General features: G+C 42.7%; 2 protein-coding genes across 4 annotated transcripts; both read left to right on the top strand.

The window, feature by feature from the left end:
- The first annotated feature begins 371 nt into the window (after nucleotides 1–371).
- On the top strand, nucleotides 372–12,267 carry LOC119460603 (PRELI domain-containing protein 1, mitochondrial). Of its 3 annotated transcripts, none has more exons than XM_037721631.2 (5): nucleotides 372–485; nucleotides 610–815; nucleotides 1,156–1,251; nucleotides 1,850–2,072; nucleotides 11,586–12,267. In XM_037721631.2, the coding sequence occupies exons 3-5, from the start codon at nucleotides 1,160–1,162 to the stop codon at nucleotides 11,883–11,885; spliced, it is 615 nt and encodes a 204-aa protein (XP_037577559.1). In that variant the 5' UTR covers nucleotides 372–485; nucleotides 610–815; nucleotides 1,156–1,159; the 3' UTR covers nucleotides 11,886–12,267. The 3 variants fall into 3 exon arrangements, with proteins under 3 accessions (XP_037577559.1, XP_049522721.1, XP_037577552.1); XM_037721624.2 differs by having other exon boundaries at nucleotides 380–485; nucleotides 610–819; XM_049666764.1 differs by lacking the exon at nucleotides 610–815.
- A 4,447-nt stretch (nucleotides 12,268–16,714) lies between these two features.
- LOC119460585 (sec1 family domain-containing protein 1) lies at nucleotides 16,715–18,936 on the top strand. Its single transcript, XM_037721588.2, has one exon. It carries the CDS (start codon nucleotides 16,929–16,931, stop codon nucleotides 18,813–18,815), a length of 1,887 nt encoding a protein of 628 aa, XP_037577516.1. The 5' UTR covers nucleotides 16,715–16,928; the 3' UTR covers nucleotides 18,816–18,936.
- The last annotated feature ends 3,351 nt before the right edge of the window (nucleotides 18,937–22,287 follow it).

Below are 22,287 nucleotides of genomic sequence, written 5' to 3'. Positions count from 1 at the left end.
AAGCCCAAATGTCTACACTGATGGACTTAGACAACAGTTCATTTAACAAGCACAAAGAAATCACCTACGCGAAGCATTCTTATGATGTCTAAATCTTTTTACTCACATTTTTGTAATTCATCATTACATTCCTCCAACAAGATGACAGCACCAGAATACCGAAACTGAAACGGTGACATCGGGCACAAACACATATAAAAATTAATATAAAATATAAATTACAGATACCTTCTTTTGGAGATCACTCGAACGCAACAACACATTGCGGTTTCACGTTTATTGCGACATTATGGTAAACCATTATTGAAAAAAACTGCAAAACATCGTTGTCGCAGTTGGGCTGGCCCGTGGTCACGCTTACTCTGTTTACGCACGCTTACGCTGTTTACGCACGCTTACCTGGGCGTGTTCTATACAAATGCGTGAGTGGCTTAATTTTTAGTCCCAGCTCTCAGCGATTAAGCAAGATGGAGCTCAAAAACAAGGTCACTGTGATCTAAGCATGATAGTTTCGGTGCTAATTGGTGCTAATATGGCGTTGTAAAAATTAATATTGTGTGCAGCTTAGAACACCTCTCAAGTGATGTCATTTTGGTTCTGTTTTGACAGTCGCCAAGCAGAGCCACCAGGGTCGCTTCGCTCGCTATGCACTCCTTCGCTTACCCGGCGTTACCCGGTGCCCGTGGCAGTGCGGTGTTCCATGAGGGAACTTCAGCGAGGGATGCGATGTATTGGAGTTTTCGTATAAAATTGCCAGATTCTTCAACGTAGATTATTTCTCTTCGGATTTCTGTCGTGTTCAGAAACTGCCCGTAGTGAGTAAGTTGTTGTTTACTTTGCATTTAGCTGGGGGACATGCTGATAAAAGATGTGCGGTCGCTGCACGCCTAGCGCTCCGCCATGTCTGCAAGGGCAGTTGTAACGTAACCTGATCTGTGAGCCTGCCGAAGGCCACTGAACTGCTTTTATAGCGAGGAAAAAAATGCATGTATTTAGCGTAATCACGATTACCAGTGATTCAGATGTTCATGTGTTATTAAACACCTGTTTGGTGAAGTTACATAACCTCTGTGAAGTCGGAAAAGCGAAGACAGTGCAAAGGTCGCCCTTCGTTGAGCGAGCTAACTGGTATGCTTGCTGTTTCCTGTGTTATAGCACAATGGTGAAGTTTTACGAGAGGAAGGACACGTTCAAGTTCTCGTGGGACCAAGTGGCTCAAGGTTTCTGGGCGAGGTACCCCAATCCGTACAGGTAAGAACCTGGAGAATATTGAAGAATGTGGTCAACAGTGCACACGAGGATGCACATTTGTGCGATAGCACCTAATTTTGTTTGTTACGTTTGTTTTTATGTCACGTGATGAGACGCTTAAAGGAGTGTTTAATGTTGTATTCTCCCTTGTCAACATAACGCATAGGACGCATATGTCTGTCGTGACCGTGACGATGCTTAGCAGGGGCCGTATTCTGAAACGTTCGCCTAGGCGAAATTTCTTTTTTCGCTTTCAGGCGTGTGCTGATTGGCTGTTTTAGCAAAATTGGATGAGCTGATTGGGTGGTTGAGCACGACGTCATTCAATTTTGCTCAATCAGCCAATCAGCGCGCACGCTGATTTCGCCTAGGCGAACGTTTCAGAATACGGCCCCAGGCGTGCTATTGACGCAGTGGCAGCGCAAGCAGCGTGGCGAGTATTACTACGGAGTGTATGTACATGGGCGTAGAATATTCGTTTTGTCTAACATTCGGCAGCCTCATTTAATTTTGCTTTATGTATGCTCAGTTTACCTGCTTGTTTTGTAGTGCTCCATTCTTGCTCGCTTGTTTATAGAGTTTGGCGTTTTGTTTGCAGCACGCATGTATTGACAGAGGACATCGTGTCACGATATGTAGAAGGCGGAAAACTGTTCACAAAGCGATTACTCACCAAGACCAATCCTATGAACCGGCTACCCAAGTGGGGGGAACGCTTTGTCAGTTCCAAGTCCGTGCGCATTGTTGAAGAATCTGTCGTGGACCCCCGCACGAGGACATTGGTCACCTATACACGCAATATTGGCCTCCAACATATTATGGTAAGTTTCATTTTATTATCAATTCAGCTTACAGTGATTAGGTACAAATCATTGTGAATGAATTTCAGCACCTCAGAACTATTGTTCTAGAGAACACCACCACCTCACTGATAGCGTGCAATTTTCTTGCTCATTTGTAAGAAAGTTGCGCAACTTTGGTTGGTGATGTAGCATTCACGTCTGCCCCTTGACTGAAATTGTGCTTTATTATATAAGGGATGTGAAAGTATGTCCAGTTATGACTAGAGGAAGAATCTCATCCGGTGGTGCATGATAATTCAATTTCATTTTCTTTTTCTACTCATGTTCAACACGGGTCATGGAGCACATGTGGCTTTTTCATCATTGACAGGATTGTCTAGTGTGTTTGTCTGCTTCATCATAAATGTCTAGCTCCAATTCTAATTCAGTTGTCTATACTTCTGCCTTGAGCAGTTGATCTCTGGGCTGCAAGCAAAGAAAGAGTAATACCACAGCAACTGATAGGTTTGATGTACCGAGCTAAACAGATGTACCGAGCCTGGGCATCCTTGTGGCTTCTGCTGCTCACCAGCATTGTCTCTCAAACTGGTCAACAAAGCACAGATATTGATTTGATTGCAGTGCACTGATTCAGCACTCTAGACAAGACTCGCTGCAGGGCAAATGCTAAGCGCCAGAACCTCTACACTTTCGCCTCGTCTAGTTAAGTGAACAAGCACTAAATTCTGGGCAAGCTCTGCTCAAGAACATCTCAGGGTTTCAGGGCTTAGCTGATTCTTCACATAAGTGACAGTTTTAACTAAGTACGTCGATGTACAGATGTTGCTGGTCTCTTTTTATCAATTTATATGAAAAAGATGCTGGAAGACCTGCTGATGGCTTCCTAATCAGTTTTTTGGATATGTCATGGTGTCGGAAAAGGCCCAGGGGCTTTCTTTAATTCTTGTAGGCCCAAGCACACGCAAAACTGGTGCTACTCATATTCTTGAAAATGTGGTGTCAGGCATTTTAGAGCATCCAACAACAGTTGTTCGCAGTGCTGCAAGTGGGAGCTGAACCCACACCTTCCACATTACGCGTGCCGCACTCATAATATGGAAAATCTGTGTTAAGCTCCCATCTACGGCAAGTTGTCTTTTCGGCCACTTTCATTTCCCTTTTCTTTATTATTTCTACATTTCAATTAAACATCACAATTTCTCCTTTCTTATGTCTAACGAAAATTGAGCCACTCAGATCTCCTTATTCTTCTGGTTCTGTGCATTCTCCAGTGTGATAAGGCATGAGATTTTGTGGCATTGCATGCCATGCCTTGACATGCATGCATGGCAGGAATCAGATTATTAGTGCGGAAAATGAAGGACAAAGTTCTGCATTGAAATTAATCTCCTGGGATGTGAATATGCCATATTTTTGTGTATTTGGGTTCTTCAGTAAAATTGCGCTAGTTTCCAGGTTACGTCCTTGGTATGATTAGTGGTACCAGTGAGCATCAGCGTCAAAATGCAGCATAAAAGGGTGTGTTCTAGTTGAAAATTCTGTTTTCTACCTGACCAACTTCATCACCTTTAGATGTAGCTTAATTTCAATTTGCTTGAATAAGAAAAGGTTGGTTGGTAACCAGCTGTCATTGTGGTTACACCTATGGGTACTGCCACTCCTATTTGTTGAGCTTTAAGTACCCATTCTTTTTCAACAATGGCTCTGTCTGAGCAGGCTTGCTTTGCCCAGTTCATGGGCATTGTCACTATTCAATTTTCGAGATGTGAGGTGTACCAACTCGAGGTGTCTTGCTGAGTGAAAGCCTTCTCCGCCCTTGGAACATCTCTGCCTTATTGACAGGTCAAGCCACTTGGGAATTGTTTGCTTAGGTTGCCCTGGAAATGGATGCAACTGGTGGTTTCAGAATTCTGCAATAAGTGTTAATTATGTTTCTAATCTAGCATACAAATCGTCTGTGCAACTAAACTAACAACTTAAATCATGACTGAGAAGATTCAAAGGCGCTCGTTTCGTTTTGGACTACTATGTTGGCCGCCGTCAAAAATATTGACACCACGGCAATATACCATATGGTCTGCTGGTGTCACCCCTGAACATGACATGCCATCAGCAATGATTCAAATGTGAACAGTGGAGTGTGTGGCTTTCAATACATGCAGCATAATCTAGCTACGAGCAATAGATGCAAGGATTTATGAAGAGACACTTTTACTCTGTGCAACAGGGCAATACGGTCAAGCCTTGCTTGGTGATTGTGCAGGCAGCACTTGTCACTGCATCGTGTTTACAGTCCTCGGCACCTTCTTGTCCGTCTGTATCTTAAAATCATTCTTCTTGTGGAGGCATCAGTTGCAGGAAAAGGACTTCAATTTTAAGAAGCCAGGTGCTCTCAAGTGCATGTAAGCCCATGATTTCTTCATAAAAAAAGATTTCTGCTGTCTGTGCTAGTTTACCAAGAAGACTGGGATGAAAGGGAAAACAAGACTCACTACAACCAGTAAAGCCCTCATGCCATTTTAACTGATGTGGTGCACCAATGATCATTGCTTGCCCATAGGTATGAGCTGAGATAACCAAGGCAAAAACAAGATCTGGTACTACTTTGCAGCACCAAGTGAAAGCGCTGGTTTGCAGAATGCTGCTTGTGACACTACAAAGGTGGTCATAAATCCTTGTGCCCACTTTTTATCACCAAGCAATGCTACATGTACTGACACGCAAAAAAAAACTTTGTTAGATAATAATGTTATTGTGCCAGAATTCCCCGAAACGCATAACAAATAATTATGTCCTCTTATCATGCAACCCGTTGAAAATGCACACCTAAAGCAATGTGGCTTCATGGCACAGAGGTGTCATGAGTTTATCGTATAATTGTATGTACTAGTATACTCAGACTCAGAAGCATGTGTTCATGATTTAAAGAGAAGTTATAACTTTAAGCCTGCGTAGAAAGTTGTGTAAAAGCTGTAGGCCTCTACTCTGGAAATTTTGTACTAACTTTGGATCCTTCCAACGTGACTACAAATAGGCGTGCGTAAGTTAGTTGTCATTAAGTGCACTGTAATTTTTTATAAAAAGGCATATTTTATATGGATTTGTATGTTCTTTTCAATGTGTATTACAATGTACAATGTAAGAAAAGGTTCACATCTTACAAGTGTCACTGCCATTGCAGAAGCAAATGGAACAACAGTACAGTGACGTTCGGTGGCCTTCCTCGTTGCTTGGTGACAGGCATAAACGTCTTTCATTTTCTGTCTGTGCGAGTTTGCAAGTTCCCTAGTCACCTTATAAAATAGAAAATGGTGCTAACTCATGCCATAAATTAAGAATCAAGTAGCCATAGACAAGAAGCGTTACTTCGGGGAATCACTACCGAATTTTATTACAGCATCACCGGAAAAATTTTGGAGAGCTATTTCGCCTAAATCATTGGACTGCGATACCTTTGAAATTAACGGGGAACCGGTAACTGGGGGGGGGGATTTTGAATTAATATCCAATTCATTTAACGACCACTTAAAATTTGTTTTTACTAAAGATGATGATGCCCTATCTTTTGATGTCTCCTTGCCACGTATACCAGACGTCATAATCTCAGAACAAGGTATCTTCAATATGCTGTTAAAACTGAATGTAAAGAAGTTCCAGGGGGCCAGACAACACCCCAAATTCGTTTCTAAAAAAATATGCCGAGTGGGTGTCCAAGTATTTGCATGTTTAATAAATCATTACGCGACGGTGAACTACTGAATGACTGGGTGTCAGCCAGAATCAAACCGTTACATAAAAGTGGAAGGAGAAACATTAACTACTATCACCCAATTTCACTAACATCAACAGCTTGCAAATTACTCGAACACATTATACATAATGAAATGCTAAATTTTCTTAATAACCATAATTTTGTAAGCAATTATCAACAAAGTTTTAGAAAAGGATTCTCGACGTGTACTCAGCTGACAGAAACCATCCACAATTTTGCAATATAAATTAACAATGGTACACAAATTGACGCTATATTCATGGATTTTTCTAAGGCATTTGACAATGTTTCTCACAAAAAGTTACTCTATAAATTGCATAATGTTTTAAAATATGATCAGTTAATTGAATGGATTGCTGCGTACCTAACCCGCAGAAAACAGTTTGTTTCCTTTCGGGGAAACAGTTTATCTGCAGTTTATCTGCAGTTTCAGGGATGCAGTTTATCTGCATCAGTAACGGTGGATTCTGGATTACCCCAGGGTTCCGTGTTAGAGCCACTTTTGTTTCTCATATACATCAGTGATATTGTACGAGATATTCCAGTTCATATCAAACTTTTTGCTGACGATTGTGTATTGTACTCCGAAATTAACACCAAATTGGATCAATTATTGCTTAACCGTGCACTTCAGAAGGTTGCTTCCTTGTGCCACGAATGGCAGATGGTGATCAACGTTGAAAAAACAGTTTTCATGAGAATAACACATAAAAAGAAACCTTTGCAGTTTGAATACAGTATTAATAACACTTTCCTCTCTGAAGGTAGTAAGTGCAAATATTTAGGGCTGTGGATTTCAAACGATCTTAATTGGAATACTCATATTGATTATGTAACTACAAACGCTAACCGTAAACTCTTTTTCCTAAGGCGAGCTCTTAAGTTTTCCTCCCCTTCTGTTTGCCTCCTGGCTTACAAATCCGTTGTACTGTCCATTTTAGATTACGCTGCAATGATATGGGACCCTTTTACAAAAACTAACATTGCCAAACTAGAACAGGTTCAAAGAAGGGCCATGCGTTTTATTTATAACACATTTACGAGAACTTTTAAACAGGGCTAATCTTCCTTCTTTGGCACAAAGAAATCATTGTTCACGATTGAAGTTCTTGTATCAACTAATAAAGGGGCATTATAAGATGGACATAACAAAGATCATTGCCTTCTCCTCCGGATACGCTACTCGGCAAAGACATAATTTCACTATAACTCCTTTTTCCTCACGCAGCAACTCTTTTAAGTATTCTTCTTTTCCATGCACAATAGTGGACTGGAACCAGCTAAAAAATGACGTCGTCTCTGTGCTAACGTTAACTTTTTTCTTATCATGTTTACAGTGACATTATTTTATTTGTACCATGTTTGCAGTGACAATGTTTTACTTTAGTGCAATATTGCGTGTGCCCGACCTGTATGCTTTGTATTTATTCAAATAACAGACTTTTTTATTAACCTGTGCATTTTCGTGCATACCAATGTATTCATTATGTTTTACCACCCTGCTAAAATCACCGCATGGTGGTTGCAGTAATTATGAAATAAATAAATAAATAAAATAAAAAATAAGGGATCCTTCGAAGAGGTGTCAGCCTAAGCACAAAGGCACTGCTAACAAACCTTGGCTTGGCTTGGAGATGACTGGAGCTTTAAAGACAGTTCAATTGGAAATGGCAAAACTGCATATGTGTTATCAGCACAATTGCATGCGTAAGTATGATGTGGCTACAAATATAAATATTCTTTATAAATTGTTACACAGCATTCTACGTGCAACTGCTGCAGGATTGGGCACATTGCACAGTAAGCTTTTCATTTAATAAAAGAAAGTAGTACCATAAAAACGTCATTTGTCAACCCCTTTTCACTCTTCTGTTCACATTGGAATGGTTGCTTAAAAGTAGTACAGTTGAACCTCATTAGAATGAAGTTCCATCTGACACGAGAATACTTTGATTTTATCCTATATTTGGTCAAGCATATATTCATTGCGCAGTGTTATTTTATATTTACCCTGTTATACCTAGTATTTCGTTATATCTGTGTTCAATAATTGAGGTTTGAATGTACATGTTCATGAAGCAAGACCAGTGAAGTGCATAAACCTGGTCAACATCAAATAGTGTACACCCATTTACTACAATGACTGCTTACAGTCATGGCAGGAATTGATGTGCATGCATGAAGGACAAGCTTGCTATTTTCATCATGAGCAATGTTTATCTCTTAGCTTATGAAACTTTGCTTATTTCATGTATGCTCCCCTGTCTTGTCCACCACTAGGGCCTTTTTCAGGCATCACGGCAAGCGTAAATGAAGTAATTTCCTGAAGTTGACAGTTGCCACTGCATTTTACTTTTATGGGACTTCGGCTGAGCATGTATTACTGGTACAAAAGCAATTGGGCGAAGGAGCTCGTAATGTAGGTTCTTCTCTGCAGAATAGTGCTCCTTGCATACATTGTAAAAAAAAAAAAAAAAAAGCATTTTTCAGATTTGTCTAAGTGCTGAATATTTGGTCCTTGTTAAGTTACCCAATGTAGATAGTGCCTTCTGTTGCCATCTTATTGTTTATCAGTTCATGGCACTAGTAATGTTACTTTTGTGAGCATGTAGAACTGTAATGTTGAGTGCTTTAAAGGGTCCCTGAAATGGTTCTGTCAAATTTTGGGGATGCGTAGGGTACAGCTACAATACAATATTCGTGCCACAATTTAAGTGAAGCGTCTCATATTAAGTGAGCTACGGATGATTACAAGTTACCCTACTCCCTAGCTATGCTTTTTCTTCTCAACTTGTTTGCCGAGTAATCGGAGCTAAGCTCCACCTTCACTGGCTCTGCGTCATGATGTGACAGCGCGTTGTCTACTTCTGGTTGTCTTGGAGTCAGCGCGCAAAGCCTCTCCAACCTCTCTGCTAGCCGCCTGGCCGTCAATCCCCAGTGAGAGCTATCCAAGCAGAGGCGTAAACTAAAGCCCCTCCTTACTACTACCGCTGTGATGAAGGAGCTTTAGCATAGATGTACGTGACCGGCCTGCACGGTCCAGACACCTGGTGGCGCAGAACTCAACCAGCCAAACACAGAGCTAATATTGCTGTAACCAAGTGTAAAACACTTTAAACATTTAAAAAGGTGTGTTCAAGATTACGCTCCTGCCGAAAATTTACACCAGCAGCAAAATAATACTTGGTTTGGTTACTGCTATATTAGCTCTGTGTTTGGTTGAGCTTTGTGCCACCAGGTGGCTGCACCATGCAGTCCGTTCTAAAGCCCCTGGAAAAAAACTAAAGTAGCGCCAACTGCGCCCCTTTGCCTCCTCTCCTGGCGGCTGCAACAGCGCCTCTAGGGTGTCCACAAGGAAACTACGAATGCGAGAGCCGCGAGCACGACTGGGCGCGTCCGGGCTCGACTGTTGGGCTCGACTGGTGCGCATTTGCTAGCGCAGGACCTGCGTCTCCGGCACCCATGGTACCACTAGCATAGCAGGTCGGCATCCCGAAACGCGCAGAGCCGCCGTGCAAACAGATTCAGACGCGGTCAACAAAACTAAGGAAGATGCCATTCCCCGTCCAAGTAAACAAGAAAAAAAATAAAAGAAAAAGAAACGAGTGGACACTCAAGGTGGCGCTTTCTCGACCTTTTAAAAACATAGTGCGTCACGTTTGAAACCGTGCGATTTCTCAGTGCCGCCGAGCTTACCCGAATGTCGACATTTCCAGTGTAGTGGCGCTGCCTTCAGTAGCGTCAACGCTGAGCGCATCTGCATGCAAACGCACTCGCGCCCGGCCCTGCTTGCTTGCGGGGTAGTTTTTCCCAGTACAAGCATTTACTTCACTTCAATATTTTATCAAGCACTTCCATGACACGGTGTACCCCTAAAATAGTGAGCAAGTCGTAACCACACTATCGGCATAAACTTCTCAGTTTAAAGAGCCTAAAAAAATACCTTTCCATTTTAAGGAGCTTTATATCATGCATCTGAACGCATTGCGAGCACCTCTGTTTATTGACTTATTGAACACCGCATATTTTTACACTTTCTGGCACGACACAAATCACGCCTCTTGTTTCTACATACATTCCATTGCCGTACTCAATGTTACCTTTTTGCATTTTTCATTCTCGAACCTCTCTCAATACACCGCTGCGAACCGCACCGCCCTGCTATGCCCTAGCGGGATAATTGCACGAGCCCATCTTTCTGGCCAAGCGCCACACTCGACGGGCTTCGCACCTTGTAACACAAGCAGACGACACTTGCTTTGCCACGGAAGTGCTTGAGTTTAGTGATAAATGGTCCTTATGACTTTTCTTTCGATTACTTTCTTTTTTATAGAGACAAATTAACTAACATTCCAAATATTATGAACAACATTTGTCCACCATGATGTTGGGAAAATTATCGATGACGTGCCCTGGGCAGCCAATCGGATAGCTCGGCCTAGTGATGTCATATGGTCAAATCACGTCACCTGGTCAGGGGCGGCTGGAAACTCTGCCGAGTGGCGTGCTGCAATTGGTAGCGATGTGCGTTTTTAAAACCTTATAATAAATTACACGCTTTATGCGGAGCACTTAGATGCGTCAATTAATGATCAAAAGGACCTACCCTAACGACTCGGTACGTTTGTACAAAATCGTTTCAGGGTCCCTTTAAGGACAAAATAGCTTTCCATTAAAAACAAGGTATTTGTAGGGACACTGAGAGTATGTAGCCAACAAAGTGCTTGTAGAAATACCGAGATGTCAACTTGTGTTCATTTTTTGGCAAGTAACAAGCGATTTTGATAGCCAGTGTAGACTTGTAGCATAAAGAAGTGTTCATATGTATGACTTAAACTGGCATGCTGTTTTGGCAAATAACTTCTGCCATTAAACTTCAAACATGCATCATGAAATTCCTCAACTTCATCAAAGATTTTTCTGCACTTCTAGATGCAATGCCAAAACTTAAAGCTAGATTGAAAGATGCACGCATGTATATGTGCTCACCGCTTTTTTTTTTTTTTTTTTTTTTTTTTTTTGTACATGAGCTCGTTTGTCAACACTGCCTTTATAGTCTTGTATTATTGATCGGAGCATGTGCAGAATATTTTGCTTATGTGCGCTTATGTTTTTTTTTATCTTTTTTGTTCGCTTATTCATGTACTGTACTAATTGCCGAAATGCTGCTATTGACCTGTTTTATTTATTTATTTATTTTTTTTGCTTATGTAATGTTGGAATTTTCATGTATTGTACTAATTGTTGAAGTGCTGCTTTTGACCCACCCTGTAACGGCCGACAGGCCAACAGTATGAGTAAATAAAAAAAAAAACACTATGGAACATCGGTTTCCATGACAGTTTACCCTTCTGCTTATGTCCACTGCTATTTATGCAAGATGAGGTTTATATTTTTTATACTTACTGTTTGGTCTCTCATTTCATAGGTCTGCAAAATTTCATGTGATTACAAGACAATTGAAAGTCATGCATATTGCTCTTGACTCCCATTCGAATGCATATCTCACTTTTTTTTATGTTCATAGGGAGTGCATTATTTCACGGAAATGTGTTAGTAAAGTTGACTCTGTCTCTGCTGGATGTCGCTGTAATGAAAATTCCAACCACACCAGAAATGTTTCCAAATACTTTGCCATAGCACAGCAAGATGCAATACAGGGCTAGCAAGCTATTTCTGCGCAGTTTTTAACTCTTGCATTTCTAGCTTAACACAAAACCTTTGTCCTGCACTGACCTCTATGCCATGTTCTTTTGCAGTCGGTAGAGGAAAAATGCATCTACAAGCCTGCTGCTGACAACCCTAAACATACCGTGGTAGAGCGGAGAGCCTGGGTTTCATCTTCTATTCTAGGTTTCTCCTGCGCCATCCAAGCCTTTGGTGTGGAACGTTTCAAACAGAATGCTGCCAAGGCATCCAAAGGATTTACATATGTCCTGGAGCGCATGTTCCCTGGGACCCATCCAGCAGAGAAGGAGCGCCTTCGTTCCAAGCTGGCTACTGAGCTGGCCAAAGCCAAGGCTGTGCCACTGGTGGCTGCAGCCAGTTGCAGCAACTAGTGCGCTAGGTGTCGGCGTTCACTTTACACTGCCACATAGTGCTCCCATGATATACAGATGACTGCACTCAGGTGCACATTGTTAAGGTTGTCGACAAGACCTTTCTCTGCCATGAAATGTCTTTTCTGCACCTTTTTTTTTTTTTTTTTTCGTACGTCTTTGGGTGCCAAGTAGTATATAGCATTCCAGTGAAACTGTAAAAATCCATGTTAACTGCCACTGCAGTTTCGTGGGAAGCTGCATATTTTATTGGAATTAATGCTTATATGTGGCACTGGGTGGAGATGGCGGGGAAGTGTTTTGTTTTTATGTTGTTTGTGCCACTTTTGTTACTGAGACTACTGTATGTGGTAGCCATGTAAAATAAAATTACTGTATTTTACCAGTTGCAACCATTCACTGATCCATTTTTTTCTTTGTCGAATATTCTTGGTCAATTGTCTCCTGGTAAAAACATTAATTTTGCAAAGAGGAGGTAGTGTAATGTAAATGATCTGCACCTAACTGCACAAGTTCTTGAAGTGTGCGAGCAATGAAGTTATTTTTGTCAGGACTTCACTACATAGCATGGAACTTCATTTAGCATCCGCAGCAGTGGCTATGGTGTTCTGCTGCTCGGCACAAGGTCGCCAGTTTGATTGTTAGCTGCATTACAATGGGGATGGCATGCAAGAATGCTTGTATACTGTGCCTTGGGTGCATTTTAAAGAACCCCAGGTGATAAGATACAAATCCAAATAGCCCCACACTATGGTTGTCTCTTATAGCCCATATGTTGCTTTGGAATGTAAACTTCATCAGCCCAATTCATCAGTGGTTGGTGCTAACCACAGTCTCTAGCAGGGTAAATGCATTGGCTATAAGGGAATTGTTTTTCGTGGCTGTTAGACCCAGAAAACTTCTGTGAGTGAGTGTACTTGAGTTGCACAGACAGTTTTGTACAGTCACAGCTGTAGCTGTACTGCCAAAACGTACTTATGTAAATGGAACCTTTCAAGAATGCAAGCAGAAACTGGGGACCTATCTTTGGAAGGTGACTTTTGGCAATACCACTTTCAGTGCGCGCTTATTCGTTGGTTGAGCAAAACTGGGTGAGCTCTCAGACGGTAACTTTCGGTGATATCACTTTAAGTGCATGCTTATTGGTTGGTTTAGCAAAACCGGGTGAGCTGATTGGCTGATTGAGCAGCGAAATAGATTGGATAGTACCACCAAAAGTGATCGTCCGAGAATACATCCCTGGACTGCATTCAAACACCAGGATTACAATGCATATATCATGCCACCAGATTATTTGCCAATTCCCCAGTAAGCACATGTGCCATTGTTGCTGCTGTTGAGATTATTTTATAGCATTGTAAGAAGGAAAGACGAGAATCAAGGCCTGCAAAAAATATTGACTAAATTCCACTGCCTCAGCTGGTAGAGTCGATAAATGTTTTCTGAAAAAAAGCTTTTATTTGGGCAAAATATGTGGACTTATTCAATCATTCTGGTTACTTGGATTCTTCAAATAGAGGCATCTTCTGACATGGCTCTCTTCACAGCTCCACAGTAACTGATGCAAATAAATGTGAAGCAAATGATACGTCAAACTCTCTTCCATACACACAACTGCTATATTACAGTTTGAGCAGTATAAAAATACCTTAAAAAAGAGCAGTTGGGGCAACTGAGGATGTTCTGTTCCTTGAATGTAGGAGTTTTCCAATGATAAAACAAAATTGTGGCTGCGACACGTACAGGTTGGTTACAGTGCTACATTAGTACAAATTGTGAATTGATACATTTCTTTGTAGTGTTTACTTCCATGGATACAGACATTGGCATGGAAAAAAATGACTAGAGGAAGTGTGGGACAATTTTGTAGCCTAGTCGTAAAAAAGAGTAAATTTAAGGAAAGGGCCTCATCACGTCCATGTTAAGCATTGATGCATCACCGCAAAAGAAAAAGTGAAGGTCGAGAAAAAAAATTTAAAAATAATGAAATTTCGAACAAACCGTCCATTTTTTAACACTGTATTCACACAAAAATTGTGTTTTACCTGAACAGATATGTTGGCACATATTGCCATTAACTATGGAGGAATGAAAAAGATTAGGATGTAGGGTCGCGTGACACTTTTGAAGTCGAGTAAAATATATAAAGGAAAGGTTCATGGGAAATGGGCCCTCACCAAGTGACAGGCAAATAACAATTTCTAGTTTCCGAGCATGCGGAGAGATGCAGGGTTAGGGCCGATCGTGACGAACTATGCGGTTACGAAGCCGTTACCAAATGATCTACCACATGCCAAACAATGCCTGGAAATGTCCGGTAAGCATTTAAGTGGCAACCATGTAGGGCCTTTCTCCCAAGAGAGAGAGTGATTGTGAAGAGGAAGAGGCGCTATTTTCTGCAACCCTTTAGGAAACACGACTTGGGCGCCGAGTCGTGCGAGGGGGGATATTAAGAGAGAGAAGGTCGAGGCTGTCACAGAGCCCTTTGATGTCAGCGATAGCCCGAAGGCGCATTCACAAGTTACACGACAGCCCCGTGTCCTCCAGGAATGATAGAGGACAGGTGTCTGAAGGCTGAGCCGTGGTGCTGGCCAGGGAACAGGAGCTGCGATGCCGAGAACGCAACGAGTCCCAGGCATCGAAGCGGCGCGTACAGAGAAGTCCTCTTTTTGGAGTAAGCTAGGCAGAAACAATGAAGATGTTCAATTGCTTCAGCCTCGCCGCACGCTGAGCAGGCCTGAGATGTTGCCAGGCATTTGCTGTACTTCTGGGATATGCCTCTGCAGTTTGCCCTACGTCACGGGTTACACGAACAGCTAGTGTAAGAAATAAGGCAAGCTCATCACTACGCAATTGAGAAAGGACACGACATTGTATTTCAGTGGTTGCCGAGCCACTGCGGAATTGTTGGCAACGACAGCGCCGGTGAAGCTGCTCGCTCGGCTCATCAAAAACATGCGAGCTCTCAAGAACGGACGCTGCACGGCAACTTCAATCAGTTGCTCGCCACATCACACTTCAAAGATGGAATTCACCAGTTTTCAGCAACTCACGCTTGCATTCTCTCGACCCTAAATTGCGACTTCGCCTGCCACCCATGGACTCTCCCGTAGCAAAGCAACTTTACTGTGTCGCATGTGGTTGGCCGTTGCATTTAAAAATTCCTATTCATTTCTAATAGGAATGGCTAACAGTGCGGCATGCAATTCGTGCGGGTGCGATGAGACGCTAGAGCACCTTCTGTAGTGTCATTGCCCAGCTTTTGACGCTCAACGAAGGATTCTTCAAGCTCAACTCGGCAAAAAAAAAAAATTAAATTTTGGGGTTTTACGTGCCAAAACCAGTTCTGATTATGAGGCACGCCGTAGTGGGGGACTCCGGAAATTTGGACCACCTGGGGTTCTTTAACGTGCACCTAAATCTAAGTACACAGGTGTTTTCGCATTTCGCCCCCATCGAAACTCAACTCGGCATGTTAGATAGCAGAGTGCTGTCAGAGGAAAAGATTCTGGGACCATGGCCTACGCATTCTTGCATGCGAAAGGCCACAAAAGCTCTTCTTCACTTCTTGAAGGAGACTGGACTATATGAACGCTTGTGACAGTGGACCTTCCTCTGCGACTGACTGTGTGAATGACTGACTCTTTATGATTTTTTAATATTCTCGCTCCTTATCTATTCTTCCCTCGCCCCAAGCGTAGGGTAGCCAACCGGGCACGTCCTTGGTTAACCTCCCTACCTTTCCCTTCTCGTTTCTCTCTCTCTCTCTCTCTCTCTCTCTCTCTGGGAGCACCCGATCCGGAGGCGCAGCAGACGCGCAGATGGGCCCCGAAGGACGTGTTAGATGCTGCCGATCGGTTAAAGTTAAAAAAAAAAAGGAAAAAAAAACGCAAGCATATCCAGGGGCTTTAGTCGAGACTAGATGCTTCCTCCTAATGACGCACATATGGACTACAAGTAAGCCACACCACAGAACACCCATACTTTTGGAACACCCATTCAAGGAAGTTTCATTTAGGACACAAAATTTCATTCGTGTACCTTTATTAGTTTTAAACCTCAGCTTCGTAGCTTTAGTACCTTCCCGCAAAAAATGGGCAAAAATAAAACCGGAATTCTAAATGTTGCTTAATTTCGGCCGCATTATTAGAAAAACTGATAAAGTTACATGTATGACATTTTGCGTCCTAAATGCAAATTCCTTGAACTCTACTTTATCCAAAATTTAGCTTCCTTGAGCATGTAGTTGCCGGGCTGTTTACAACAGAAGATTGCGATATTTGGCAATTTTCAAAAGCAAATTATCCAAAAAGTAAAAGTTCAAAATTATTTTGCTACGTCTAGGAACTACATAAATATGTCCTAAAGCTACAGAGCAAGCCGCAATGCAGTAAGTGCGGTAGTTTTTTCTATAAATATGGTCACAACTGAGACACAGTTCGCGAAACTCATGTATCTCATGCTTGTTCTTGAACGTTTATTTCTAAATCACAATAATCAATTTCTTTAGATTATATATAGTTGGAATCTACAAGGATTGAGCTTTTTCATGGTATATACCACCACTTTATATCTTTACCAGAAGAGCCGCCACGGTTGCTCCAAAAGTACTGAAAACGGGGGGCGCGTGCCGCCGGAGTGGGACCGCCACCTTAAGTAATAGAATTGTTTTCGTAAGTTTGAATAGGCGCTGGAAAAATTCACACGCAATTCATGTGATGACTGGAGCATAGCTCGGACAAAGCCATGGCCATAACTGAGCAAAAGAGGCGTGTCCGCGTTGCACTGATAGGGCAACGCTCAAAAAGTCGGAGCTGGCCGAAGCGCCACCGACATCATTCACAGGTAGCGAAAGTGGCGACCCGCATTGCTTGCTGTTCACGTCAACGTCACAAGAGTTTCGGGAGAGCTTCCTCCCGCTGTTTGCCGTGTTTGAAAGAACTGGTAATTTTTTCTCGAACCGGTCAGTTATTATAGAATGTGAGCTTGGCGTACACGCCATAAAGAACACCGTCGCGTAGGAGAAACACTGCAGTGTCAGTCATGTCTCTCAACATACGTGATAAGCAGATCGCTGCGCTGAAGCAGATGCTCAACTTCAACGTTCCTCAACCAAAAGGCTCCTTTTCGGAGCCTGTGTGGAAACTTCTGGTGTACGATCGCTGTGGACAAGACATTATATCGCCTCTTCTGTCGGTGAAAGAGCTTCGTGACATGGGCATCACTTTGCACATGCTTCTGCATTCCGACAGAGATCCCATACCGGAGGTGCCTGCAATTTATTTCGTTGCGCCTACTGACGAAAACATTACGCGGATATCGCAGGACTTCCGAAATGAGTTGTACGACCAGTATTACCTGAACTTCGTGTCACCCGTGTCGCGCCAGCACCTTGAAGATCTGGCTTCGGCAGCTCTGCAAGCAAACTCTGTTGCCAACGTGTCGAAAGTGTTTGATCAGTACCTCAACTTTATCACTCTGGAAAATGACCTGTTCTTACTGAAGCACAACGATCGGCATACTGTTTCGTATTACGCCATTAACCGCGGCGACGTGAAGGACACAGAGATCGAGGCAATTATGGACAGCATTGTCGACTGTCTATTTTCCGTCTTCGCAACGCTAGGTACCGTGCCCATAATTCGATGCCCCAAAGGAAATGCTGCTGAAATGGTCGCAGAGAAGCTCGACAAGAGGATGCGCGAGAACCTTCGCGACTCTCGGAATAGCCTGTTTCTGGATTCCGCTCATGGCAGTGGCCAGTTTAGTTTTCAAAGGCCTCTGTTGGTTGTACTTGATCGAAACATGGACATGGCAACACCATTGCACCACACTTGGACTTACCAGGCCCTGGCACATGACGTGCTAGGCCTGAGCCTGAACCGTGTTACCTTGGAAGAACCTGTCACGTCATCCCCATCATCTGAGCATGTGGGTGCCAAGCCGAGAAAAAAGACCAAGACGTTTGATTTGACTCAGGCAGACAAATTCTGGCAGCAGCACAAAGGAAGCCCCTTTCCCACTGTGGCTGAAGCGGTGCAAGAAGAACTAGAAGCTTACCGTGCACAGGAAGATGAGGTGAAGAAGCTGAAGGCAGCCATGGGTTTGGAAGGTGACCGAACAGATGAAGCTATCACCATGCTCTCCGACAACACAGCAAAGTTGACATCAGCCGTCAGCTCACTGCCAGAGTTACTTGAGCGCAAGCGGCTCATTGATATGCACACCAGCATAGCTACTGCAATTCTTGAACACATCAAGGCTCGAAAACTTGATTTGTACTTTGAGACTGAAGAAAAATTACTTGGTAGGCAGGCTTTGGATCGTTCCCTCCTAGACCTGATAAATGACCCAGAGGCAGGCACAGCACAAGACAAGCTGAGGTTAATCTTAATAGCGTATGTGCTTGGACTAGATGGAGCCCTTGAGTACGAGGATGCCTTGCAACGAGCAGGTTGTGACCTGAATCCTCTGCGGTATTTGCGCCGCTGGAAGGACTATACCCGTGTCACAGCTCCGCAACCAGTGGGCTCCTATGGTGGTGGCCCTCGCACCGTGGGCATGTTCTCCAAGTTGATGAGCCAGGGCTCGCAATTTGTAATGGAAGGTGTCAAGAATCTGGTTGTCAAGAAGCACAAACTTCCCATAACACGACTGGTGGATGCTCTAATGGAGTTGAAATCATTGCCCGAAACGGATGACTTCCGGTACTTGGACCCTAAACTTCTTGGACGTGTTGAACCACGTGCCCAAGCACCATTCCAAGAAGCAGTTGTGTTTGTTTTGGGGGGTGGCAATTATATTGAATACCAGAACCTTTTGGACTACACTAAAGGTAAATCCAAGAAGGTTGTTTATGGATGCACACAGCTCACCAATGCTGCTCAGTTTCTGGAGCAGCTGGCCCAGCTTGGAGATGAAATTAAGTAAACCATGCCTGGGGGGGGTGTCACTTGTGACCGCCACATGTTGCAAGTCGGGCCAGGAACAATACTTGTAGCTCTGGGCACAAAAGGCAAATAAAGCCACTGGTGTTATGAAATCATGGGAATCGCAGTCACTGATTTTTGAAGGTAGCCGTACTGCTTACATTGTTACTTTTCCTGCTTTTTTGCTTTCTTTTTCCCATGTTTCCTTGTGCGAGTATCGTCACTCAACACACGAGTATAAATAGTTATATAGTGTTGCAAAGTGAGAAAGCCTATAAACCAAAAAAAGCCGTGTTAACCATAGTCTGCATGAAAGAAGACAAGGTCGATATACGTGGTATGTGTATTTATATGTACTAAAGGTGGTGCATTAAAAAGGATGCAAATGTTGCATAATTGCATGACATTTTGGCATTACTTTCTTTGTTCCATTGATGGACTTAAAAATTTTTTCTGGACCTTCTATTTCTTTTATTCATATCGAGTTTCTCATTTGCTTTCTTTGTAAATTTATGTGTATCTATGTCAATGTTGTCATCTTTTGCATTAACTTCGTTTGACATGGCTTCCCAAAGACATTCCAAAGTAACGAAATTTCCCTCTTAGGAGGTTACATACATAGCCAGATCCCAGATATGCCAAACCCGAATGAATTCGGCAAAGAAGTTCAAAAGAACCTTGGCTGGACAGACAGTCATATGTAGCCTTGTATACAGAGGTGACGTCATTTAATGTAACACTACTTATTACGGCGTAATGGGGCGTGAAATAAAGTGAAGTAAGACCAGGGCAGGAAATAGCGTCGACACACTCTTTCCTGTCCTGCTCCAGTGTAACGAGACGCGAAATAAAGTGAAGATAAGGTGAAGACTTCACTTTATTTCAAATCACTTTTGCGGAAGCCTATTGCACGTCCCATTATTTTGTGTCTCATTACACCACGGTGAGGTCATTTGCAGATTTGATGCACATATGTTCTCTGGGGCACTTTGTGGCTGCTTGCAGGGAAAAAAGCAAAAAACCAGGCTGGTAGTTACAACACTAAATACTTGGCAACTAATATTTCAATATTGGTGTTCTTTAACAACTGGTTAGTTTAAACTGGTTATTTTAAGCTAAGCACGTGGAAGTGGCACTATCAAGAGACACATATGGTGAAATTGATTTTTGTGAGGCATTACCACCGCTGTAAGAAATATACTTCAGGTGTCGACACTCTGCCCAACAGCGCGACCAGATCGCGTTTGCTGTAGCCACGCCCAATCGGCCCCTGAGCCGCTGCGTGGGGGGGGGGGCTGCGGCTCAGGGGCCGATGGGGCGTGGCTACAGCGAACACGATCTGTCCGCGCTCTCCGCCGCGGCAGACAGCGAGTGTCAACACCTATATTTCTTACACCATGGGCATTACAAAAGCGGAGTGTTTCATGTTTGCTGTAAGTAATACAGTAATTGACTAGGCCTGTCATAACTGATTCTGTATTGGCGCTTTATGCTGATGTGAAGTGTGGAATACCATTACACTATGTGAAAGAATGAGCCAGTTGCATCACGGCTGCATACTCGTATTCGTATTCCTCGTATTGTACCATGTCTAGGACAAGAGCGTAATGCTTTTTACGAAGGTTGTGTACAAGCAATGAAACTTTCTCTGGGCCCAGTGGCATAGGGCTCTTGCAGCTTCCTAAAAATATGAAGTGCTTCAAAGGGTTGAACAAGACAGTCCCTCTCAGTCTACTGCACTTTGGAACACAATTTCCACAAAGGCTCCTCTATGTGGCTTGGAAACAGTTCAAGAAGTGCTGTGACAGACTTTTGACGAAGACTGTGCATATGCCAATCAACATTGAGGTATGCCGTTAACTAAGCAAGTACGAGTCTAAATTGACCTTGTCCACTCAGGATTTGCATGACCTGTTAAGGGTGCATCATCTTTAGAAACAAGTTAAAGTATTCAAGTATCATTACGGCTAACAGCTCATCTGCATGTAGGCATTTACAAGGTTTATATATATTCATACAGGTCATGGAGGTCGCTTGTACTTTGTTACAGTACTACAAAAGAGGTTTAAGTGTGCAGTTGTCAAATAAATGTTTTCTGCTTTTGCTCATGTAGTAGCCTACTCACCACAAAGAGAAGAGCATGAAATGTATACTCGGCAAGACAATGTGCAATAGCTTAAACAAGATCAGATGATCATTCAGACCGGGTTTTCATGAGCTTTTATGCAGTTTTGAGCTAGCACCCATTTCAGCCAATCTCTTGCAACATAATTGGTGGGACCTTGCTCTGCTAATTGCACTAACTGCATTTTGAGAGGGTTCTGATAGCAGCATAATGCAAGTTGGGTTGATCACTTAACACAGACAAGTGGAATATGCATTCCTTGATTTTTGCAAATGTTTTGTATACTGGCGAGGTTCATGGAAGAAGAGCTGAAGTTAAGGTTAATCAATTGTAGTCTGGAGCACACTTGTGCAATGTGGAAATGAGTCAAGGCATTACATTGGTCGGACAGGCGCATGTTGATTGTACCACTTGATTTCTGCCTGCCTAGGGTGTGAAGAATAAAATAATAATTTTGTGGCATTTGTGGTCAGACTTTTGCTCACAACTGTATATGACTAAAATGCACTTCGAGTAACAAAGGGTGCACTAGAAAAATGTTTCTCCGAGTCTCTTTTGTCATTCTAGTAACGTGTCTCAGTCAACAATTTAGGGAAGACTTGCAATTCACAAAAACAGCACAATTTCTGATGCACTATTTATGATGTCATCTGACATAATGCACTGTTAAAGAAATATATTAATCTATCTCTGCTGCACTGTTTTAATAAGTAGCCTACATTAAATTGCTTAGTATCAGGGTATGGTGTTGCTTGTCCAACTGTTTCCTCAAATGTGCATGCAGTTTATATGGCTTCTTGATTGTTCTGGTTGTTAGAATTGACTACATTTTTCTACACTGGGACTAAAAGCCTAAATGAAAAATTTAATACCCCGAGCTTTTGAAAGCTGAGCAATTAAATTTGGGCCTGGGTACTAATGCATGACTAAGCATTTGTAGAAACATCTGCGCTGAAGGATAGTTGAAAGTGAGGCTGGTTGGTACAGCATTTTTGGAAATGGAACAGCACGAAAACGCAGAACACAGAAGATGCCACACACACAGCTACGTGTGTCCCCTTATTGTGTCCTGTGTTCTCACACTGCTCCATTTCCGAAATTGTGCACTGTTTCCTTAAATTTGCTAATTGCTAAACATGAGAAAAATTTAGCACTTGCAATCGGGCTATACCAATGGTCATAAAAAAGGGGCCAGCAACACCTGTTCACAAGTGCTGGCTTCAGATGCCAGCACATTCAAGCAGGGTAAATTCCAGCAAACTTCTGCAAGGCAACATCCACTTGCACTATAGCCACCACCACGTATTTCCCAAAGCAATCACTTCTTTGTGCTTGTGGCTTTCCTCCT

The sequence above is a fragment of the Dermacentor silvarum genome, chromosome 1, assembly GCF_013339745.2.
Source record: "Dermacentor silvarum isolate Dsil-2018 chromosome 1, BIME_Dsil_1.4, whole genome shotgun sequence".
Classification (NCBI taxonomy): domain Eukaryota; kingdom Metazoa; phylum Arthropoda; class Arachnida; order Ixodida; family Ixodidae; genus Dermacentor; species Dermacentor silvarum.
Note: the sequence above shows the minus strand (reverse complement) of the source record. Positions and strands in the feature narration are given on the sequence as shown.